The sequence below is a fragment of the Drosophila mojavensis genome, unplaced genomic scaffold, assembly GCF_018153725.1.
Source record: "Drosophila mojavensis isolate 15081-1352.22 unplaced genomic scaffold, ASM1815372v1 contig_231, whole genome shotgun sequence".
NCBI lineage: Eukaryota > Metazoa > Arthropoda > Insecta > Diptera > Drosophilidae > Drosophila > Drosophila mojavensis.
In genome coordinates this window covers 3322302-3340506 of record NW_025318772.1, presented here as the reverse complement: position 1 = coordinate 3340506, position 18205 = coordinate 3322302, and the positions used below count along the sequence as shown (strand labels likewise).

Genomic DNA, 18205 nt, shown 5'->3' with positions numbered 1-18205 from the left:
GGCTCTATGTTACATGCAAAAGCGAAACGCATGAGAATGGGCTGAAACACATGCCAATTGTCCCATTGGCAGAGGACACTAAGCCGGGTCCAGAGTCAGATGCGGGTCGGGCTGGGCTAAGGGGGTTCTGGCACGGGTCATTAACATAAGCAGCTCTGTAGGCGTTGGCCACGTGTCGTAGGCTGAAAGTGATAGGAAAAAGGAAACTAGCAAAAGTACTTCACTCACACATACACACACACACACGCACATGGACTGACGAACAGAAGGGAAATGCCCATAGACACATATACATAAATTGATTGTGTGTATATGTTGACCGAAAAGTGTCAACCAGTCGGCGCATAAATCATTCGACCTCCTCGTGATATCTGCGAATGGTAATGCTCTGATTTTCCAAAGAATTTAATTGACAGTCGAATGTAGAAAGCCATAAATTATTGGCTAGAAAACGGGGCACGCTTTAAGCAAAGTTAATTGTAAACTCGCGCGCTCCACGGCCCAAACAGGAGCGAGTCCAATCAGAAGACTGAGAAATGGCCACAGGCATCTGCTGACAAAACAAAGTAACTAACGCACACACTCACACATCGGATGCGACACGTGCGGCCTGCGTGTCCTGCGAACAAAATGCTGAGTCTGAGTCTGAGTCCTGATTGTAGCCGAGTCCTTATTTGGTTTGCTAATAAATTAATGATGTACTTCTGCGGGCTGCAAAGCACCAGCAAATTGTCACAAACACTCAAGGCGAGCAGACACACATGCACACACACACACACACTCAAATATATATATATATACATGTATATATATGCTATAGTTTATGGCTGTGACTGTTGGCCAAAAAGCTTTTAGCTAGAAATATTTGTGACTCGCCTTGGTCAGGATAAGAACCGAATCTTTAATTAGTTTGTATCTGTGGCCAATTTGACAACTGTCAAAAATGATCTCAAATAAAATTTGATATCGGAAGAGAGAAATATCAAATAAAATTCGATTTCGGAAGAGAGACAAAGACATTTAAATAAAGTAATGATTGAGATAAATAGAATTTGTATTCGAAATGGTCTTAAGATATGATATATCTTTAAAGCTGATAAACTACTCTGAGCTCTTCTAAGACGTTTCCAATAAAAATTCAAATCAGTCCATTATCAATTACGATCAGAACTATTTCGGATCAATTGTGACTTGAAATTCCTGTGATTTGAATTTGATTTCATCAAAGTCTTAAGTAATTTTTAGAAATTTCAATTGAATTTTCGTGCCTCGACAAGATGGTGTTCACGTACGATCCGGAAATGACCCAGCAAGTGATGCACATCTATCAGGTCATCCGCAGCCAGATCGGAGACGAAGCCATAAAGGGGCCATTGTGGTACTGCGGCCTCTCAGAGGGCCAATTGGCCGCCGCGAATGGCCTGAAGCGCGCCTTGGGCGATGATATTTTACAGTGTAGCACACATCGGTCACACCGTCTGCTGGCCAAATTGGGCATAGTACCGCGGCCACCGCCGAGCGGACTGAATCGGCTGCTGCAGATGAGCCGCGGCAACGACGTGGCCTTTCTGTGGTTCCTCATGGAGATGTACTACAAGACAACGAACCATGCGGTCATCTATGAGCTCAACGAGCGCATAATCATGTCCGCCATCTTCTGGCTGGACCTCTTTCCCACTCTAAGTGAACTGGAACGCGTGCTGCCGCTGCCGAATGAGTCGGTGGCTATACGAATGAAGCAGGACCAGGTGAAGGTGGGTCGCTTTAAGTCGAGCCAAACGAAGCTCATGAACGATCTGAATAAGGAACTGGCCCAGATCCAGTCAAAATCAAAGCACGTCCACTCGCCCTATTTCGAGAAGATCTTATTGCCCATCCCTCGACAGCGGCGACATTTCGTCCATCGCCCGAAGCAGCCGATTCCATTGCCCACAGTCGAGCCGCGATCGATGCATCACTCGTTCAAGTCCCGTTGGTTTGGCAAATACACCTTTAATCATTCGGAACGTGTTGCCAGATCGGTGCTAAATAAAGAAGTTGAAAACATTCTGTGCAAGCTGAAATCGAAAAAGCGTCCGAGTGCTGATTTGACTTCCCTGTGCGGACATCACAAGTTCATCAACCAAATGGAGCAGTCGCTAAGCGATAATCTGGCTATGATCAAACGAGATCTGTACAACCGATTCTTGGATGTGGACTTCAAGAGGCGAGAGAATACTCGTCGTCGCGTTCTGGAAGACCTGGACCGCATGTCGGAGCGTTATCTGGCCGAGTTTCGTGCGCTGGCTAAGAAGGAGCGAGTCGCAGCTATCAGGAAACGGTTAATTATGGATCCATGTGACCCGGGATTTATTTACCTCAGCAAGGACGATATTGACAGAATGGAAGACGATAATCTGTGTAGGATTATTGATTCACGTTTAGGAATCCATTTACCAGATAAATGTGTACCACCCTCAGTCGTGGACAACAGTCCTAATGAGCTTGAACTCAAACAGGTACAGGAATGCCAATGTGCTCAAAGCTGCGATGAGATACGGCCACGAAAAGATGGTCAACGAGGCTCAGAGCTGCGATGGAGTGACAATGGCGTGGAGAGGGAGAAGGTTCAGACCCAGGAACGCTCTCGACGCCAGTGTTGCTGTGGCAGCAAATATTTTGAGCTAAGCCCGGATGCTGGGTTCCACAAGTTCAACTACCGCAAGCTCTTTGATGCCTTCAAAGACGAGGAGAAGGAAGAACAGGAGCAACGAATAAAGTCGGCGATCATCAAAGCGCTCAAGGACGATGCTGATGAGCTAGAAGAAATTCCGGAGGATCGCAAATGTGAGATAAACACGCTGGTAGATCGCTTGGTCAAACGCCGTTTCAAAGAGGGCACCGATCTATTCGAGAAAGAGTATCAGAAGGCGCATTGGAATTCTCTCAAAAGTGACGCGGCCAATCGCATTGATCTGGGATACACCTATTACGATGCCGACGATCTGGACCTGATGCGGGATCTGCTGCGCAGGGGCCTGGATCGGGTGGCCCATGATAAGCGCTTCGTCTTGCCCACGCTGCCCGAGGTGCATCACGTGCCGCTGCTACTTGAGTGGATCCGAGCGCGCTACGGCAAGCGATACTCCCAGTTGGAGTGCAAGCGCAATTACAAACAGGCCAATGTTGTCATGAATAACGTGATGCACATGATGAAGAATAACTTTGTGCAGATGAAGCGCCTGCGGACCATGGGACTGAACGGAAAGGCCACGGGCTTTCCCGCCCACAACGCCAATCGCACGATACTGAAGAAGCACTGGAACAAATATTCGAAACAATTCTATTTGTCCTTTTTGGAGATGGGTCGTATATTCTACTCTGCCATGGGCGGCCATCAGAATACGCTGACAAATAAAATATATTTCACGTATATGCCCTCTCAGTTCAGAGACTGGTAGTGCGGCAAACTGATGTGAAATTGAGATACAATGTAACAAAATTGAAGGGTATTTAATGTCTGGCAATAAAACGATCTAGGTCTGAGTAGACTGGCCTCGACACACCGCTTTCAATAGAAAGAGAAATCCATGTCATACAGATTTGCTCGGTCAAGGGCGAGCTCATTTGAATGCGTTGCTGCAGAATGAAGTTATGTTGCGCAATCGCTAAACAGTTGTAATTCATTAGCGCAATAGTTCATAATCGTCTTATCGTACTATATACGTGCATGCTCAATAATCAGGCTCCGTTGAAGGGGTGATGTCTGATGGACGTCAGCCTGGACTCGATGACGACTCAAATTGGCATGCATGAACGCATTTCCGCTTCCGCTTTGACTCCGACCGCTGCTGCACAGCTTGACCCATGGGTCAAGCTATATGCTCTCTGCCCACTCGCACACACACACACACACACACACACATATATATATAAATGCGCTTGTATACATGTGTGTAAATTATTAAAGCTGAATTCAGTTCGGCTGCGCCGCGACTGCGCTGCATGCTTTCATGTGCAGCGTGGCGTATTAAAGCCAAATTGCGTTATCCGCTTGGCAAATGGCAAATGGCATAAAGGCAGCTTATTAAAATATTAATTGAATGTTGGCAAGCGCCGATAAATGGCCACTGGTAGCGCGCAAGTAAACCTGGCCAAAGGTTTATCACCCTCATAATTGCGGGCATTATGAAAACGTCAGACACAAACTGGAATAAAAACTGAGCAGGTAAATATAAATAAATATGTATATATATATATATATATATATGTAAATGTTATGTTGATATTGTATGTACATAGAAATGTGGGCGTGGGAGAGGAGGTGGGCGCGGGCTCGTAAAACGGCCATAAAGCTGCTAAAGATAGCTACGCAAAGAGAAAGATAATGTGCGTTTAAATTGAACGAATTCGGCATACACTGCCCCCAGTGGGGCAGCGGAGCAGATGCTGCTCGAGCTCTACTTATGTAATTAGAAGGATAAAAGGAAGAGCTTTGTCTGCCATTTTTATTTGGTGTAGATTACGTATACGCCCAGCTGACCACGAGGGCAGGAAGCACTGCCTTGGTTCGGTTCACTTTCCTCTTTGTTATTTGGCGAATTCACAGTTGTTATACCCTGAACCCATTGAAAATGGGAAATCAGGGTATAATGGTGTTGTGAAAAGTATGTAACAGGCAGAAGGAATCATCGCAGACCCCATAAAGTATATATATTCTTGATCAGGACGACGAGCTGAGTCGATATAGCCCTGTCCGTCTGTCCGTCCGTCCGTCCGTATGAGCAAAAGGATCTCAGAAGATATAAAAGCTAGAGAGCTGAAATTTGGCATGCATACTCGTGTATACCATAGGCAGTACGAGTTTGCTTTATTTTTTCGATAACTCATCCGATAACTTTTTTATCGAAAATAATCGAAAAATCGACTTGGTTTTTTCAGCCTAGTTTGAACACTTTTAAATCTGTATATAGAGTTAATGGACACAAAGATTTTGTTATTTACAGATTTTGGATACCACGCCCCCATCGCCCCAAATTTGTAAAAAACGCATTTCAAGTACTAGAGACTTGTGCTTTGGAATGTACACACAATTTAACCATATGATTACGCTCTGAAAGTTTCATTAAGATCGTAAGTCTACAAAAGAAATTATTCAACAAATAAATTCTCATAATATTGCCCACATTGCAGCGCAGCCCAAGCGCAGTCGCTGCTTACTGCGCAGTTAGCAGAGCGCGTGCTTATAAGTGCATGTTTATGTATGTGTGCATAAAAGAAGTCCAGAACGATTAGAATATCAGCTTGGAGGGTTCAGGGTATCTCCTAGTCGAGCAGTCTCGACTGGAGCCTTCTTACTTGTTTTTTTTTTGTTTTGTTTTTTTCTGGTCTCTCTCGTCGGTTATTCGGTAGCTGCAGTCATTGCTTTACGAGCCATAAACATGAACAATTAGGACGAGCGGGCGGCTGGCAGCCACTTTTGTTATGATATTTTTATAACTTGGTTTAATTAGAAAAATACATTAGCACAAGCATATAGACAACACAGAAAGCATATAGACAGTGGAGCACAGACAGGCATTGGATATTGGAATGGATGGGAATACCTCAATTGCAGTGGTCGGACACATTTTCACTCCTCGCGAAAAATATAAAGTATCCCACTCCGGCGCCCATGACAACGGCTATACAGAGCCACACGTTGAACGTCATAAAGATGAGCATCAGGAGAAACGAGATGGTCACCTGAAGCATATGCAACAGCGTCTGATACCAATGAATGGGCGCCAGCCAGGGCACTCGCGTTGTCAGCGGAGGCCGTTGATTTTGACTCTGGTCCGCTCCCGCTCCCGCCCCTACTCCCGACAGCACTACAGGTGACAGGGGCGACGAATAGGCATCGATCAACGTCGGTGCCGGCGCCAGCTGAGTGGCCGTTGTGCCACCTCGATCACTGCCGCCCTCCTGGCGCTTCTTGTAGCACTTTTTCAACCACTCCCGATAGCATTTGAGTGCCTCGTATCCGACGGCTATTATGAAAACGATTAGGCAGGAGAGTACCAGCGATGTCGTAGTGCTTGTGGTCCAGAATCCGAACAGAATTGTTTCCCTGTTGCCGACATGGAAGACCATGGATCCGCCGTGTCCTGCGCTGCCATGGCAGGAGTGCTCCGGCTGTGGATTCTCCGTTTGTCGCTCAGCTGCCTGGCCGGACGATGCCGCCTCATGGTGTTCGTGTGAATGATCGTGCCGGGACTCGCGAGTAAAACCAGTCGGAAATGGGACCCTATCGTAACGCAAATCCATGCTGTGCGGTTACGTCCAAGGCCTACCTAATAAAAGCGACATGTAAGCGACTAAAATATTAATATTTTTACAGTTTTTGTAAGCATTTCGTTTTTCTGGTGACAGTTTTCGGAAGTAATTTAAATTCTGACTTCTGCTCGAAATCCAATTTAAATTTTGTTAAGTTTCGCCTGAGCTGAAGCGAACACGCCTTCCCACCCTTTGCAACTCACTCGATATCTACTCTCTGGCTTTTCAAGAACTTGTTGCATTTACAAGCTCTTGAAAATATACGGGAATTTACTATCCGAGACATGCAAATTTTGTGAATTTTGAAACTATCTGCAAAAGATACGCGGCTTTCAATTATATCAGGACATTATCTCAATAATTGCTGCAATAATTTAGCGTTCTAAAAATTGTGCAAAGTGGAAATATTTAAACTTGAGTTGAAAGTTAAATATTAAATATTCGGAACCTACTGAGAGCTCTCAGTTTCAAGAAGAAGATTACTAAGCCTATTCATTAGTGCTAAATCAGTATCTGACGCAAAGTCTATTTACATGCAAAACTATCTATGCATCTATCAAGGTTCAGCTAAAAGTCTCCTGCAAATTTCCGACAACGGCATGCATTCATCATATAATTCAGTGCATGCAATTGGGGGCTTATTTCGGGCCTGGCACATCGAGTCGTGTCAATCAGGCCACAATTTATGGCTGCTCATTCAGTGCAGTGCGCCTCAAATTGCTGCCAACATGAAATTCTCATGCGGTTCGCAATGCCCGAATCATTAACATAAATGGAATTTGGTCTGGGCCACATTTCAGTCTACAGGCGAACAGCGTCAGCTACGTGCTGCAAAATCAATGCAGTTGTTGTTGATGCGAAAGCTGCTGCTGCTAGAAGACGGCAAATTTGCTGGCTCTAATGGCGATCATTTTTCATGGTGCTCGGCGACGAACAGTAGAAGCTCTGGCTTCTTGCATATTAATAAAGATTTAAGCAAGCCACTGGAACGGCGAGCCTTTAAATTAAGTTGGACGAGCTGGCTCGAGCTGCGCCACTAACAGCTCACTTCAGCTCACTTCTACTCACTTCAAGTGTGGCACGAGCTGCCCATTAGATTGTGTAGTACAACAGATTAATCATACGCCGTGCTGTGCTCAATCTCACACTCCGCTCCTGCATTAATTTCGGTGTCTCTGTCTCGCTGATGCGTTGCACTGAACGTGCAGGCATCTCATATCTATGCAGACATGTACATACTTTGCTAAGTGCCGCAATTTGCTCGAATTTTGGAAGTCAGCACGTAAAATAAAAAATATATAAAAATATGTATCAAAAAATGTAGCTGGAGCGCATTCCGCTGACCGCCCATTAATGCCTGTGTTTTGTGCTCGGCCACATTAATCATTCTGCACGCCTGCAGCAGCAGTAAGAAAAACGCTTGATAGGACTGGGAGCAGGAGCGCGAGGGAACGAAGCGGCAGGCCACAACATATTTTGTGAACTGGCTAAAAACAATGCCAAAGCCGGCAACAACGGGAACAGCAGCAGGACGGGTGCAAAAACAATGTAAGCGCTGCATTAAATGCTCTTTCTCTATGGCTGCTCACGAGCTTCCGTTTCCGTCGCCGCTTAATTGTCAGCTCAAAGAGAAAACGTGACCATAAAACTTGCGGAATCTTAAACACTCTATCATTATTTATGGAATAATTATTATAAACCAAAGGCCGTGCTTGTTTAGGGCTTCTGCAAATGCTCGAGAACTTAATTCAAGCTAAATGAGTTATTCATAGCCCGTCTCAGTTTTATAGATCTTTCTCAAAATTAGTTTGTTGACAATCTGATAGAGTTTTACTGAATTCTCTGTCTCTTAAAGTCAGTCAGTCAGTCAGAGCACTCTGATCTATATGTACATATGATAAAGATTAAGCTAGAGGAATTTCTCTCTATTTTTACCATAGCACATGGTAGTTTATATAGATTTACGAGCAAACATTAATCTCGCAATCTGAAACAAGCTTCATTACAAAGTTAGTTTGCCTTTTGAGAGGAGCTGCATTGACTTTTGTTGCTGACTCTCAGCTCTCGACTTTCGACTCTCGACTAGCGACTCCCTACTGAGCTGGCATAGATTGTCGGTTCCATTTTGGGCTGTCTGCGGCCCAGCTGCGCTTCTATTCTTTATCAATTGTCTTGGTGAGCAAAGCGTTAATCATGCGCCTCTTAATGGCTTCGAGGCGCAGCGTTTCCCATGGGACACAGATTTCAATGGGCCAAGTTTCGGCTCATTGCTGTCCGTTGTTCACTTGGCCGTCCGCCTGTCAATGGCCAGAGCGATGCAAAGGGAATGAAATGAAAAATATGTTTTTTTTTCCTCACAATTTTCCTTTTTCCGCCGCACTCTGTTGTTATTGTCCTGACGTTGTGCTGTTGTGAAAAGAATACTTCGCTGGCCCAGTCAACACGCATAGCATTTCAGAGTCGAGCGCTGTGTTCCCTTTCAGGCAGCTCTAAGGCAGCCTTGCGTGTAATCGCGCTGCTAAGTCCATTTAATCAACTTAATTTTGTACAAATTCTCAGATATTTCAATTTTTTCTTCATTTTTTGCATTTGCTTCTCTTTTTTCCTTTTTTTGTTTTTTTTTTTTGGGCCGAGTGACGCAAGCGCCGTGGGCTGACAGCGCATTAAGTAAAATTTGTTTAGCGGAAGGCGGTGCGGCCGGGTTGTGCGGGCCAGGTATGACAGCTACAGATTTCAATCGTTGTTGAAATACAGTTTTCGGCACTTCAAACATTTTACATAATTTGCTTTTGAATACATTTTGATAAATGTGCGAACGTTGTCTGTGTCTGTGGTTGTGTTTGTGTTGTTCAGCTTACCATTTGAATGTTGCATACATTTTGGGTTGTTTCTGAGGCGCGTGTGGTATATATACAATATTTGGTAACATTTATACACGCTAACAATAATATGTTCATTTCATATAATAATGTAACGTAATAATTAGAAATTTAATATTGCGAAAACTACACTTGAAGTGGGCAAATTAAAAAATAACTTCATTTTATTTATTTAATTTAATTGAAAATGATATTAAAATTAATTTTGAGTTTATAAGTGAAGGTTTACACATACGTATACGTAATATTTGTTTTCACTTTGCCAGACCAACAATTTTGTACTCAGATAATTGAAATTCATCGGTTTGCAAAATGCCCTGTAATTATGCACAAATTCGATTACAATTAGAAATTGAGTTTACTCAATTCCTCAAATTTGAAAAATAATTGAAAATTCAATAAAATAATCGATTCAACTATTTAATTTAAATGCTTTTGATATGAGCTGTGACAAGGCTTTCAAATGTACACACACATTAGCTTAATAATTGATTAACCTAATACCTTTTTAGTAAATACAATTACTTCAAATTTGAGTTATTGAATTCCCGAAATAAAGTATCAAATGTGCCGAGTAAATTGCAGCTCTAATATTTATTGAATTTAAAATGAAACCTAAGTGCTTTGACCCAAAAATATATATATGTATATATGGAATTGAGAGGCCGGCTCAAATGCTGAAATTCGAGCTCATATCGTTTCGGGTCATTTTCACTTCAAAGTGCTGCCAATTTGTTCGAAATAACTCAACACAGTTGCCACTTGCAACACTCTATCGATTATCGACACTGTTATCAGTCACTTTAGTGCTTACCCCCTGTCAGCCAACCAATTTAACCCACACCCACACACACAAACACATCCACATACACAGATGTACACACGGCCTTCAGCAGGACTACAACTGAAATGAAACTGGGTTGCCATTTAGCTCAATTGGGCATTTGTTACGTGACACTGGACCATATACGCCCTTAGACCATAAAAATGGTTAATAGGTAGCTGGGGTCAGTGTGTTGTACCTATATATAGCACAAGAGGTTGCTCTCGACAAAAATAAATTACGTATACGTAATGTTGTACGATGTTTGCAATAATCTTTTATAATAATACCCTTAATTTGCTATATATAAAAATAAGAATAATATTAGCGTTCTCATATATATAATTCTCCTCTTCTTTAAAGGGTATTCCAAGGCATATCACTTAGTATTTTCAGCAGCACTCTGAGTTTTCTTCTCTGTTTTTTTCTGGCTTGTTTTTTCATTATTTCTCTCTTCGGTTCTGGCAGCTTGCCGACAAATGCTTCTTACATGTGTGTATTTTTTATATCCCCGCTATATCTGAACGTTTCAACTGATTTATGATTCAATAGTTGTTAGCGCTTCATGGACAATGCTGACAATCGCAGACATTTTCATAAGCGCATTTTTCTAAATTGCTGGACCCCTTTTTTTTCGTTCTCTATCTTCTTTTTCAACTTTTTACAATCATTTGACAAGAAATCGTTGCTGCGAATGTTTCATAAACGTCGCATTAGTGTCACAAAAAAGAAAAAAAAAAGAAGCAAATTCCAAAATAATAAAAAAAAGCTCCCAAGTGCTCATAAAACTGCAGACTTTACTGCTAGCGATACGATACGATAGAAACAGCAGCAGCAACGGTAATTTCGCTGCAATCGTCAGCTCATTTTTTCTCTCCTTAGCTCTCTTTTTTCCATGAATAGCAGCGCGCTTCGCTATTTGCATATAAAATCCGCTTAGCTGCAGGGTGAAGTGGCCGAAAAAATTCCGCCAGAATGCTGAAAGCAGTATACGACTGGAAGATATCCTGAGCAACCAGGGTCATTCAAGGTTAATATTGAGTATCAAATATATAAAAGTGAAGGCGGATTTTAAATGAGAACGCGTCTACACTAATTGTAGTATATGAGAGTAAAGTAGTGTGCGGCGGTGTTATATCAAGCCACGAATATATATATAATATAGCTCTACAATATATAATCACACAAACAACACACCCTGCTTACACATAGAAGTAGTTTAAGGTATATAGTAACACACATCCGCCGTGGCTGCCGTAGCTCTTGCGGGCGATGCGCTGCTTGTCCTTGGCATCGCCGCCATTGGGTCTGGCAGCCGGCGCAGCTCATAAAGTGGCATTGTAACATGGCTGGGGCTAGGCAACGAGCGAGCGTAAAATCATCATTTATCAGCAAGCACCCAGCAGCCAACAGCAAGCAGCCAAGAGCAAGTAGGCAAGCAGGCAAGTAGCAAGCAGCCAGCAGCCAGCATACAGGAGCAGCTACTAGCAGCAGCTAGCAGTTGGCGCCGGAAGATCACTTTGTCATTGTCAAGCCTTTTTAGAGAGTGTGTGACTCCAGCTACAGCGTACAGCACGCCCCTAACACACTCACACACACACTTGATATCCTGCCAAGTGGCAGTTCCTGCTGCTTCAGCCATTGCTTTAGTTCTTCTCTAACCAAAACTATTGCTCAAATCATGCATAGATACCACATACAAATACGAACGCTTGCAGACATGCACGTATTTGCATGCTACGCGATTCCCCTGCTTCCGGCTCAACAAATGTTTGCTGTTGTTGTTTTTGTTATGGCTTTTTATTATCATTTGCTATTTGATATTTTTCACAATGTTTCACTCGGTTTCACATCCGTTTCCGCGCATTTTACACGTTTGCTCAACTCACCCGCCTGACTAACAAATAAACAGTGCACATGGACATATGGTTCTTATTCACTTTTTATCTTTTTTTTTTTTTTTTTTTTTTTTTTTAATTCCTCACAGTCTGTTAAGCTGTGCATCCAGTTGACACTTTGAAGCACAGTTTGCGACACTCGACAGCTGCTGCATAACTTTTTACCCTTTCCCTTTCTATCACCCTATCTGTCTCTTTTTGCATTGCAAGTGCCAAATCAGCTTTATATACAGATTAGTGGGAACTCATATACATGACATCCAAATCCGAGTTGAATACCAATTTTTTAACTTGAATCAATTAATTTGACTTATTTTAGTTTTATGTTTGCGGCAATTGACTGAGAACCTAAGTATATGCTAAACTAAACTAACAATTTCTTTCGATATTTCCTTCTCAGCTTGAATTGCTTTAATTGTGAGCTATGTAATTACTTCATTACTATTAGCAGTGACAACATTCTCACCTTATTTATTCTATCAACTAAATACCTCATAAAAGCTCAATCAAATTGCTGTCAAAGTTGGTGCTAAAAACTGTTTAATAAATTTTCTTGTTAATGTTACATGAGCCAACAATGAGCTCAAATATTGTAAAGTGGAGTTTTACGAGGATTACTAAGGATTATCAGAGTTGTTAGAAGTTTTGAGCATAGCTAGGTTCCTATGAAATTGAATATGTGTATTTAAAAGTTAATTTGCTTTGTTGCCTTTTTCCGATTTGCTGCGAAATACTTGTGCAACTTTCCGAACTTAAAGCTAATTGATTCAAGAAACTTTGAATATTTCGCTGTATATTGTGTTAGTTAGCGGAGTGTAAAAGTTGGCTGCAAGCTGGAAAAGTTACGCAAAACTTACGACAATACAGAATGGTGTATTAATTTGCCAAACGAGCCAGATAAGTCAATAAGAAAGTCGGTTGGAATTACATTTATAAGGTTGCCTTTTATTTGATGCTTTAATTTCTGCTCAGTTTTCATAATTAGTTTTATTTTTAGATATTCTCTTGTTTTTTTGAAATGTTTTTTTTTTTTTTGTTTTATTTTTGTTCTTTTTTTTTTTTTTTTTTGTATTTTGTGTATATTTTGCACTTGCAGCTGTGGGAAGCAGAATTCAAATGCAATTTTACAGTTTTGTAAGCTTCACTTGAAAGTATTTCAATAGTTTTGTTTATTTATTTCTGTTTTCTTTAGTATTATCTTTTGTTTACAGAGCTTTAGCTCTGTGATGCATAGCATTAGATGCGCTTAGTTTGTCATGCTCCATTCATTACATTTAGGATTTGGATTTGTCTGTGTCTGTGTGGGGGGAATTAGTTTTGTTTTATTTATTTTTTTTATTTTTTTTCTTTTTGTAGTTGGTATTTTGTTATTTTTGTATTTCAACATACAGTACACATACGTAACTCGGTTTTATGTTTGAATATCATGTACTTAACGCAGACATATCGTACATACAATAAAAACACGCACACATAATAGACTTAGCCAGACTAGATATTTGTAAATATATATAATGTATATATATGTATATATTTATTCATATATTCATATAGTATCTATATGTGTAGTTAGTACTCGTATAAACTAGCAGTAACTAGTTAGTATTATTTAGTAATTTATATTATAATTTAATGCAGTTGATCTAAACATAAAAATTTAATGCTTAATGTTTGGTATCACAGAGAGGCGTGACTTTTATACAAATACACAAAAAGATAAGATAAAACAAGATTTAATATAATTATTGCAGAAAGTATTTAATAAATACATTTAAGAGTAACTTAGTATTGAGCTTTAGCTATACGAGTATAGTAAATATACGTTCTGAGACAGAGCTGCACACAGACATGGATAAATCTGTATCTGCTTGATTTTTGATATATGTAGAGTTTTCCTATTTACAGTTCCACAGTTTATAGACACCATTTTGTCATGCTTGACTACATATATATATATATATATATATGTACTTATGTATTTGTATAGTTATCGTATATTAAGTATAATTTATATGACACAATATCTTATGTGTTTATTTAATTTTAATTTTTGGCTCCGTTTGAGTATCGCAAATATACTACGCTCGCTGTGGGCTCAATAGATTCGATATCGATTGTGATTGTAATCGGTTCTCTTGTTTTGGAACTAAGAAACATAAAAAGGAACCGTGTGAAAACCTGTTCTGGATTAACAGTGGTACAACCATCTTGTGATGTGAGTTTTGAGTGTCTGTGTGCTACAAAACTATCGATATTCGATAGATTAAACAATCCAAAGTTGGGAAAAAGAAACATAGAAGAATGTATAGACATACTTATCGATTGTTTTGCAACAGTATTCAGTGTAAGTGTGTGTGTTTGTGCGAGTTGTCTTGGTTGTCTTTGGATGGGTAATTGTGTATATGTGTTTGTGTGTGTGTGTGTGTGTGTGTATAGAGTGGTTGCTGTTTGTAGACCACTTCATTGCTTAGTGTTACATTTAAAATTACAACGTTCAGTTACATTTAGAGGAGTCATCTACATTTATCGTTTATCGTTTATCAATTATTTTGTATCATATATCGTAATTATGGTTTGCGTTATGCAGCACTACATACAAAAAATACTCATAGGTAAACAGTTACATAAACATAGTTCATATAGATCGGTGTGTTTGTGTGAGTGTGGAAGAGGGTGATGCTTCTGTAGTTCGCATTCCTTGCCAAGCAGTAGTTTGCTGACTTATTTAGTTTTGGCTTATTCGTTTAGAGTACAACACCTATAGATATTTAGAGAGCCAAGTATCCAGAGATCCGTTGGCTTCACAGGAAGCTCTCGCGTGCACCATGCCGCTCATCGCCCAGCATGACGCGCTGCGACGGCGGCTCGCCGTACTGATCCTGATAGTAGTTCTCGCGCATCATGGTGTTCAGGCTGGAGCACCGGAAGTAGAGTATCTCCTGGAAGGGCTTGCGAAAGTCGCGATTTAGCGTGGCGTAAATAATCGGATTTAGCAGAGAGTTGGCATAGCCTAGCCAGAGGAAGAGCGAGGAGAGCGAAGGTGGCACATGCATCGTCTCAAAGGGTCGGATCAGTGCCAGTATGAAGAAGGGCAGCCAGCAAACGGTAAAGGCAGACATGATGATGCCCAGCGTAGTAGATGCCTTCTTCTCCTTGGCCAGCTGGAAGCGCAGCTTCTTGTGATGCGGAGATCCCAGCAGTCCCGTTGACCCGCTTACGCCACCGCCGCTGCCATGATGACCATGCGTTATGCCCACGCCGCCTCCTCCACCCCCGCATCCCCCTCCGCTGGTGCTCAGACCGCCGCAGGTGGAGTACGTAAGCGACGTGTTGCCTATGCTGCTGTGCCGGTGTCCATGACCAGCACCGTTGCCACTGCCCAGCTCAGTGTGCGGCAGGGCAGGAGCTGTCGCCGTCTGCGGCGAGCCGGTGCCGTTCATCGCCTGCTGTAGATGCGTCTGGGCGCGTTTCTCCTCCAGCACAATGCGCCGTGCAGCCTTGAAGATCTGGTAGTAGACGAACAGCATGACGGAGAGCGGTATGTAGAAGGAGCCGAGCGTTGCATAGATCTGATAGGCAAAGTTCTGGCACACTGTGCATATGGGCTGGCCATCCTCGTCCTCGTGCTCGTTACCCAGTATCAGCAGCGGCGGCAGCGAGATGCAGGCAGCAGCCAGCCAAACGATGCCCACGCAGAGCATCATGCGCCGCGGAGTGCGCTTGACGCCGTACTCCAGGGGCTTGGTAATGGCTAAGTAGCGGTCAACGGAGATGGCGCACAGATTCAGTATGGAGGCGGTGCAGCAGAGCACGTCGAACGACACCCAAATGTCGCAGAGCAGCGTGCCAAAGCTCCAGCGCTCAAGCACCTCGTACAGCAGAGCCATAGGCATGACGAGCAGGGCCACGCAGAGATCGGATAGTGCCAGTGAGACGAGCAGGTAATTGCAGGGCCGTCGCAGCTTGCGCACCATGCAAACGGCGATGCAGACGAGCACATTGCCCACCACAGTGCCCAGGATGACAATCAGCAGGATGATGCTCACTATCACCGATTGCAGCGGCGGCAGCTCAAACTCCTCCTCGCCGGGAGCCAGCTCGTCCAGCAGCAGCGGAGTGTCCGACATGGACACCAGCGTGCTGCTGCTGCCATTCGGAGTGCTGCTTGTGATGCCCGGATAGCTGACAATGGCAATGGGGCTGCTGTTCACAGAGCTCGCGGCAGATGCAATGGCGCCCAGGAAGGCGCTGCTGCTGTTAAAATCATCGCTCAGAGTGCCGCTGTCCGGGCTCTTTGTGGGCGGCTGTTCCGTCGACGTTGCTGCTGCCGTGGCGTAGGCTATGCAGCTGCTCAGGCAGAGTATGAGCAGCGTCAGTGTGGCTGTGGAGATCAGTTTGTTGTTGTTGTTGCGGGTGTAATTGTTATTGCTGTTGCTGCTGTTGTTGTTGTGCTGCTGAAGTGGCTGATGGCGTCGTAGGCGGGCTGCTCCTGCTGCTGCTGCAACGCAATGCTGCCCAGGCGAAGCCATCAAATTATGAATTTCTTTTGTGCTTGCACTTTCTCTTTGTGCCTTGCAAATAAGAATTTGCCTCGTACAGCGTGTCGTATGAGCAATTTACCTTAATTGCTATTACTGCTGTCACTGTCGTTGTTCTTGCTGCTCTCGTAGTTGCTTGCACACCGGCAATCAACAGCGTCGGCGTCAACAGCATTGACGCTCATTAAACGGCCTTTGATTAAGTTCATCATCATCAGCATTGTGTGCTGGTCCATGGCTTGACAAACGCGTCAAAATTCGAGCCTTGGCCGCAGCAATATCATTAGCGTGATGTTCATCACTGGCATCGTCATTATCATTATGGTCATGATCATTATCATGGTCAATGGGCTTGTGCCCTTAATTCGTGACAATGCGACGATTCTTCATCGCCGTCGTGCAATATTTCTGTCATTAATCATAATTTCAATAAAAATAAAGTCGTCTTATTAGTTCTGTCTGCCTCGCAGTTGAGCTTCCAGGCAGACCCAGACCCGGACCCGTAGTCGGAGCCGGAGCCGAAGCCGAAGCCAAAGCCGGAGACGACTCAGCCAAGGCTTATTCCGTGTACGTCGGCCCTGGGCGTTGCTTTTGTGATGCTTGATTACTAATTTGATGTGCGCTTGGCCGTCCGTCCGTCCATCCCTGCCAGCCTACGGGCTAATGTGGCGTATGCTTAATAAAACGGTATTTGCGGTCAGCTTAATAAATGTTTTGTGCTCACGGCTGTTTGCCGTAATTCTTGATGTCGCTGCCGTTGCCGCCGCACTTAAAGACTCCTCCGAACTATTATTGTGTCAGGCTTTAAATCTATATATATATATGTATAGATAAGTAGCTGAATGTTCTGTTCAGGGTGTTTGCTGTGCTCTGATTGTCGCGGTGCTGCAAAGAGAAGAAAAAGAAAGGCAACAATTGTAATTGAACGAACTTAATTGAATTAACTGAAGATGTGTTGAATAATAGAATTGAATATAAAAGTTTTTTCTTAAATTTAATTGTAACTAATAGTACTTAAGGATCGACATACATATAACATATGTATATCAGATTATGCTCGTAAATTTGTTTTAAATACAGCCCCAAAATATATTTAATATTTATTCACTTTCTTCGTTTCTTCATTCCGTCCAGACGTTTGAACTGCGAATGTTTTCCCAGACTTTTTTGTTTCGCACACATAGCCCCATCCAGGGCTCAGCTCTGCTCTGCGCACATGTGAAGCTCTTGATGGTAGCAGTTGTTACAGTTTTTGAAGAAATTTTAAAACAATAAAACACAAACTTGGCCGTCCCTCGAGTATCCAGAGGCCGCCGGCCAAACGCAGATGTGTTTTTTCTCGGTATCAACAACATCATCATTAGCATCCCCAGCATCAGCATCAGCATCAGCATTAGGATCATCGCCTTCTCTTGCTGCGACGCATATAAAACAAGTGAAGCAGAAGGCAGCGACCGCAGTTGCCTTCTGCGTCCTTTTGCATTAATTTTCATACTGCCTCCCATTATTGAATTGTTGTACTGCTGCCACGCTCCCAGTCCTCAGCCCCTATACGCGTCACTTGATTGTGCGTAGCAAATAAACAAAGAGCAGCCGAAATGCCAGCGTTGTTGCTCATCTCGTGGCTGGTTTACAGCTTCCGTTTTGGTATTTATTTTTTGGCGAGAGTCTGTTTTTTTTTTTTTTTTTTTTTCGGTCAGCGAAAACCGCGAGCACAAATATAAATTTCTACGTTTAGGGCTTAATTGAATTCCCCCCTCCACATCATCTGCG

At 42.8% G+C, this 18205-nt stretch overlaps 3 protein-coding genes and 1 long non-coding RNA gene across 6 annotated transcripts in view; 1 reads left to right on the top strand and 3 right to left on the bottom strand.

Moving 5' to 3' along the window:
• The first annotated feature begins 1012 nt into the window (after positions 1 to 1012).
• Positions 1013 to 3566, top strand: LOC6574799. Its single transcript, XM_002000791.4, has one exon. The coding sequence runs from the start codon at positions 1278 to 1280 to the stop codon at positions 3438 to 3440; it is 2163 nt and encodes a 720-aa protein (XP_002000827.1). The 5' UTR covers positions 1013 to 1277; the 3' UTR covers positions 3441 to 3566.
• A 1890-nt stretch (positions 3567 to 5456) lies between these two features.
• Positions 5457 to 6769, bottom strand: LOC6574798 (probable low affinity copper uptake protein 2). 3 transcript variants are annotated; one of them, XM_015167656.3, is made up of 2 exons: positions 6498 to 6769; positions 5457 to 6335 (listed from the first exon to the last, which is right to left on the bottom strand). In XM_015167656.3, exon 2 carries the CDS (start codon positions 6283 to 6285, stop codon positions 5587 to 5589), a length of 699 nt encoding a protein of 232 aa, XP_015023142.1. In that variant the 5' UTR covers positions 6286 to 6335; positions 6498 to 6769; the 3' UTR covers positions 5457 to 5586. The 3 variants fall into 3 exon arrangements, with proteins under 3 accessions (XP_015023142.1, XP_015023141.1, XP_002000826.1); XM_015167655.3 differs by having other exon boundaries at positions 5457 to 6311; XM_002000790.4 differs by having other exon boundaries at positions 5457 to 6307.
• Positions 6770 to 12818: 6049 nt separating this feature from the next.
• On the bottom strand, positions 12819 to 16520 carry LOC6574797 (5-hydroxytryptamine receptor 1). Its single transcript, XM_002000789.4, has one exon. The coding sequence runs from the start codon at positions 16421 to 16423 to the stop codon at positions 14696 to 14698; it is 1728 nt and encodes a 575-aa protein (XP_002000825.1). The 5' UTR covers positions 16424 to 16520; the 3' UTR covers positions 12819 to 14695.
• A 326-nt stretch (positions 16521 to 16846) lies between these two features.
• Positions 16847 to 18205, bottom strand: part of LOC116804593 — a 56099-nt gene continuing 54740 nt past the window's right edge. The window contains exon 4 of the long non-coding RNA XR_004364588.2: positions 16847 to 17317. This is a non-coding gene — a long non-coding RNA (uncharacterized LOC116804593). The remainder of the gene's footprint in view (positions 17318 to 18205) is intronic.

Excerpts from the sequence above, each read along its gene's own strand:
- LOC6574797 (XM_002000789.4), bottom strand. The coding sequence starts at position 16,423 with ATGGCTTCGCCTGGGCAGCATTGCGTTGCAGCAGCAGCAGGAGCAGCC.
- LOC6574799 (XM_002000791.4), top strand. The coding sequence starts at position 1,278 with ATGGTGTTCACGTACGATCCGGAAATGACCCAGCAAGTGATGCACATC.
- LOC6574798 (XM_015167656.3), bottom strand. The coding sequence starts at position 6,285 with ATGGATTTGCGTTACGATAGGGTCCCATTTCCGACTGGTTTTACTCGC.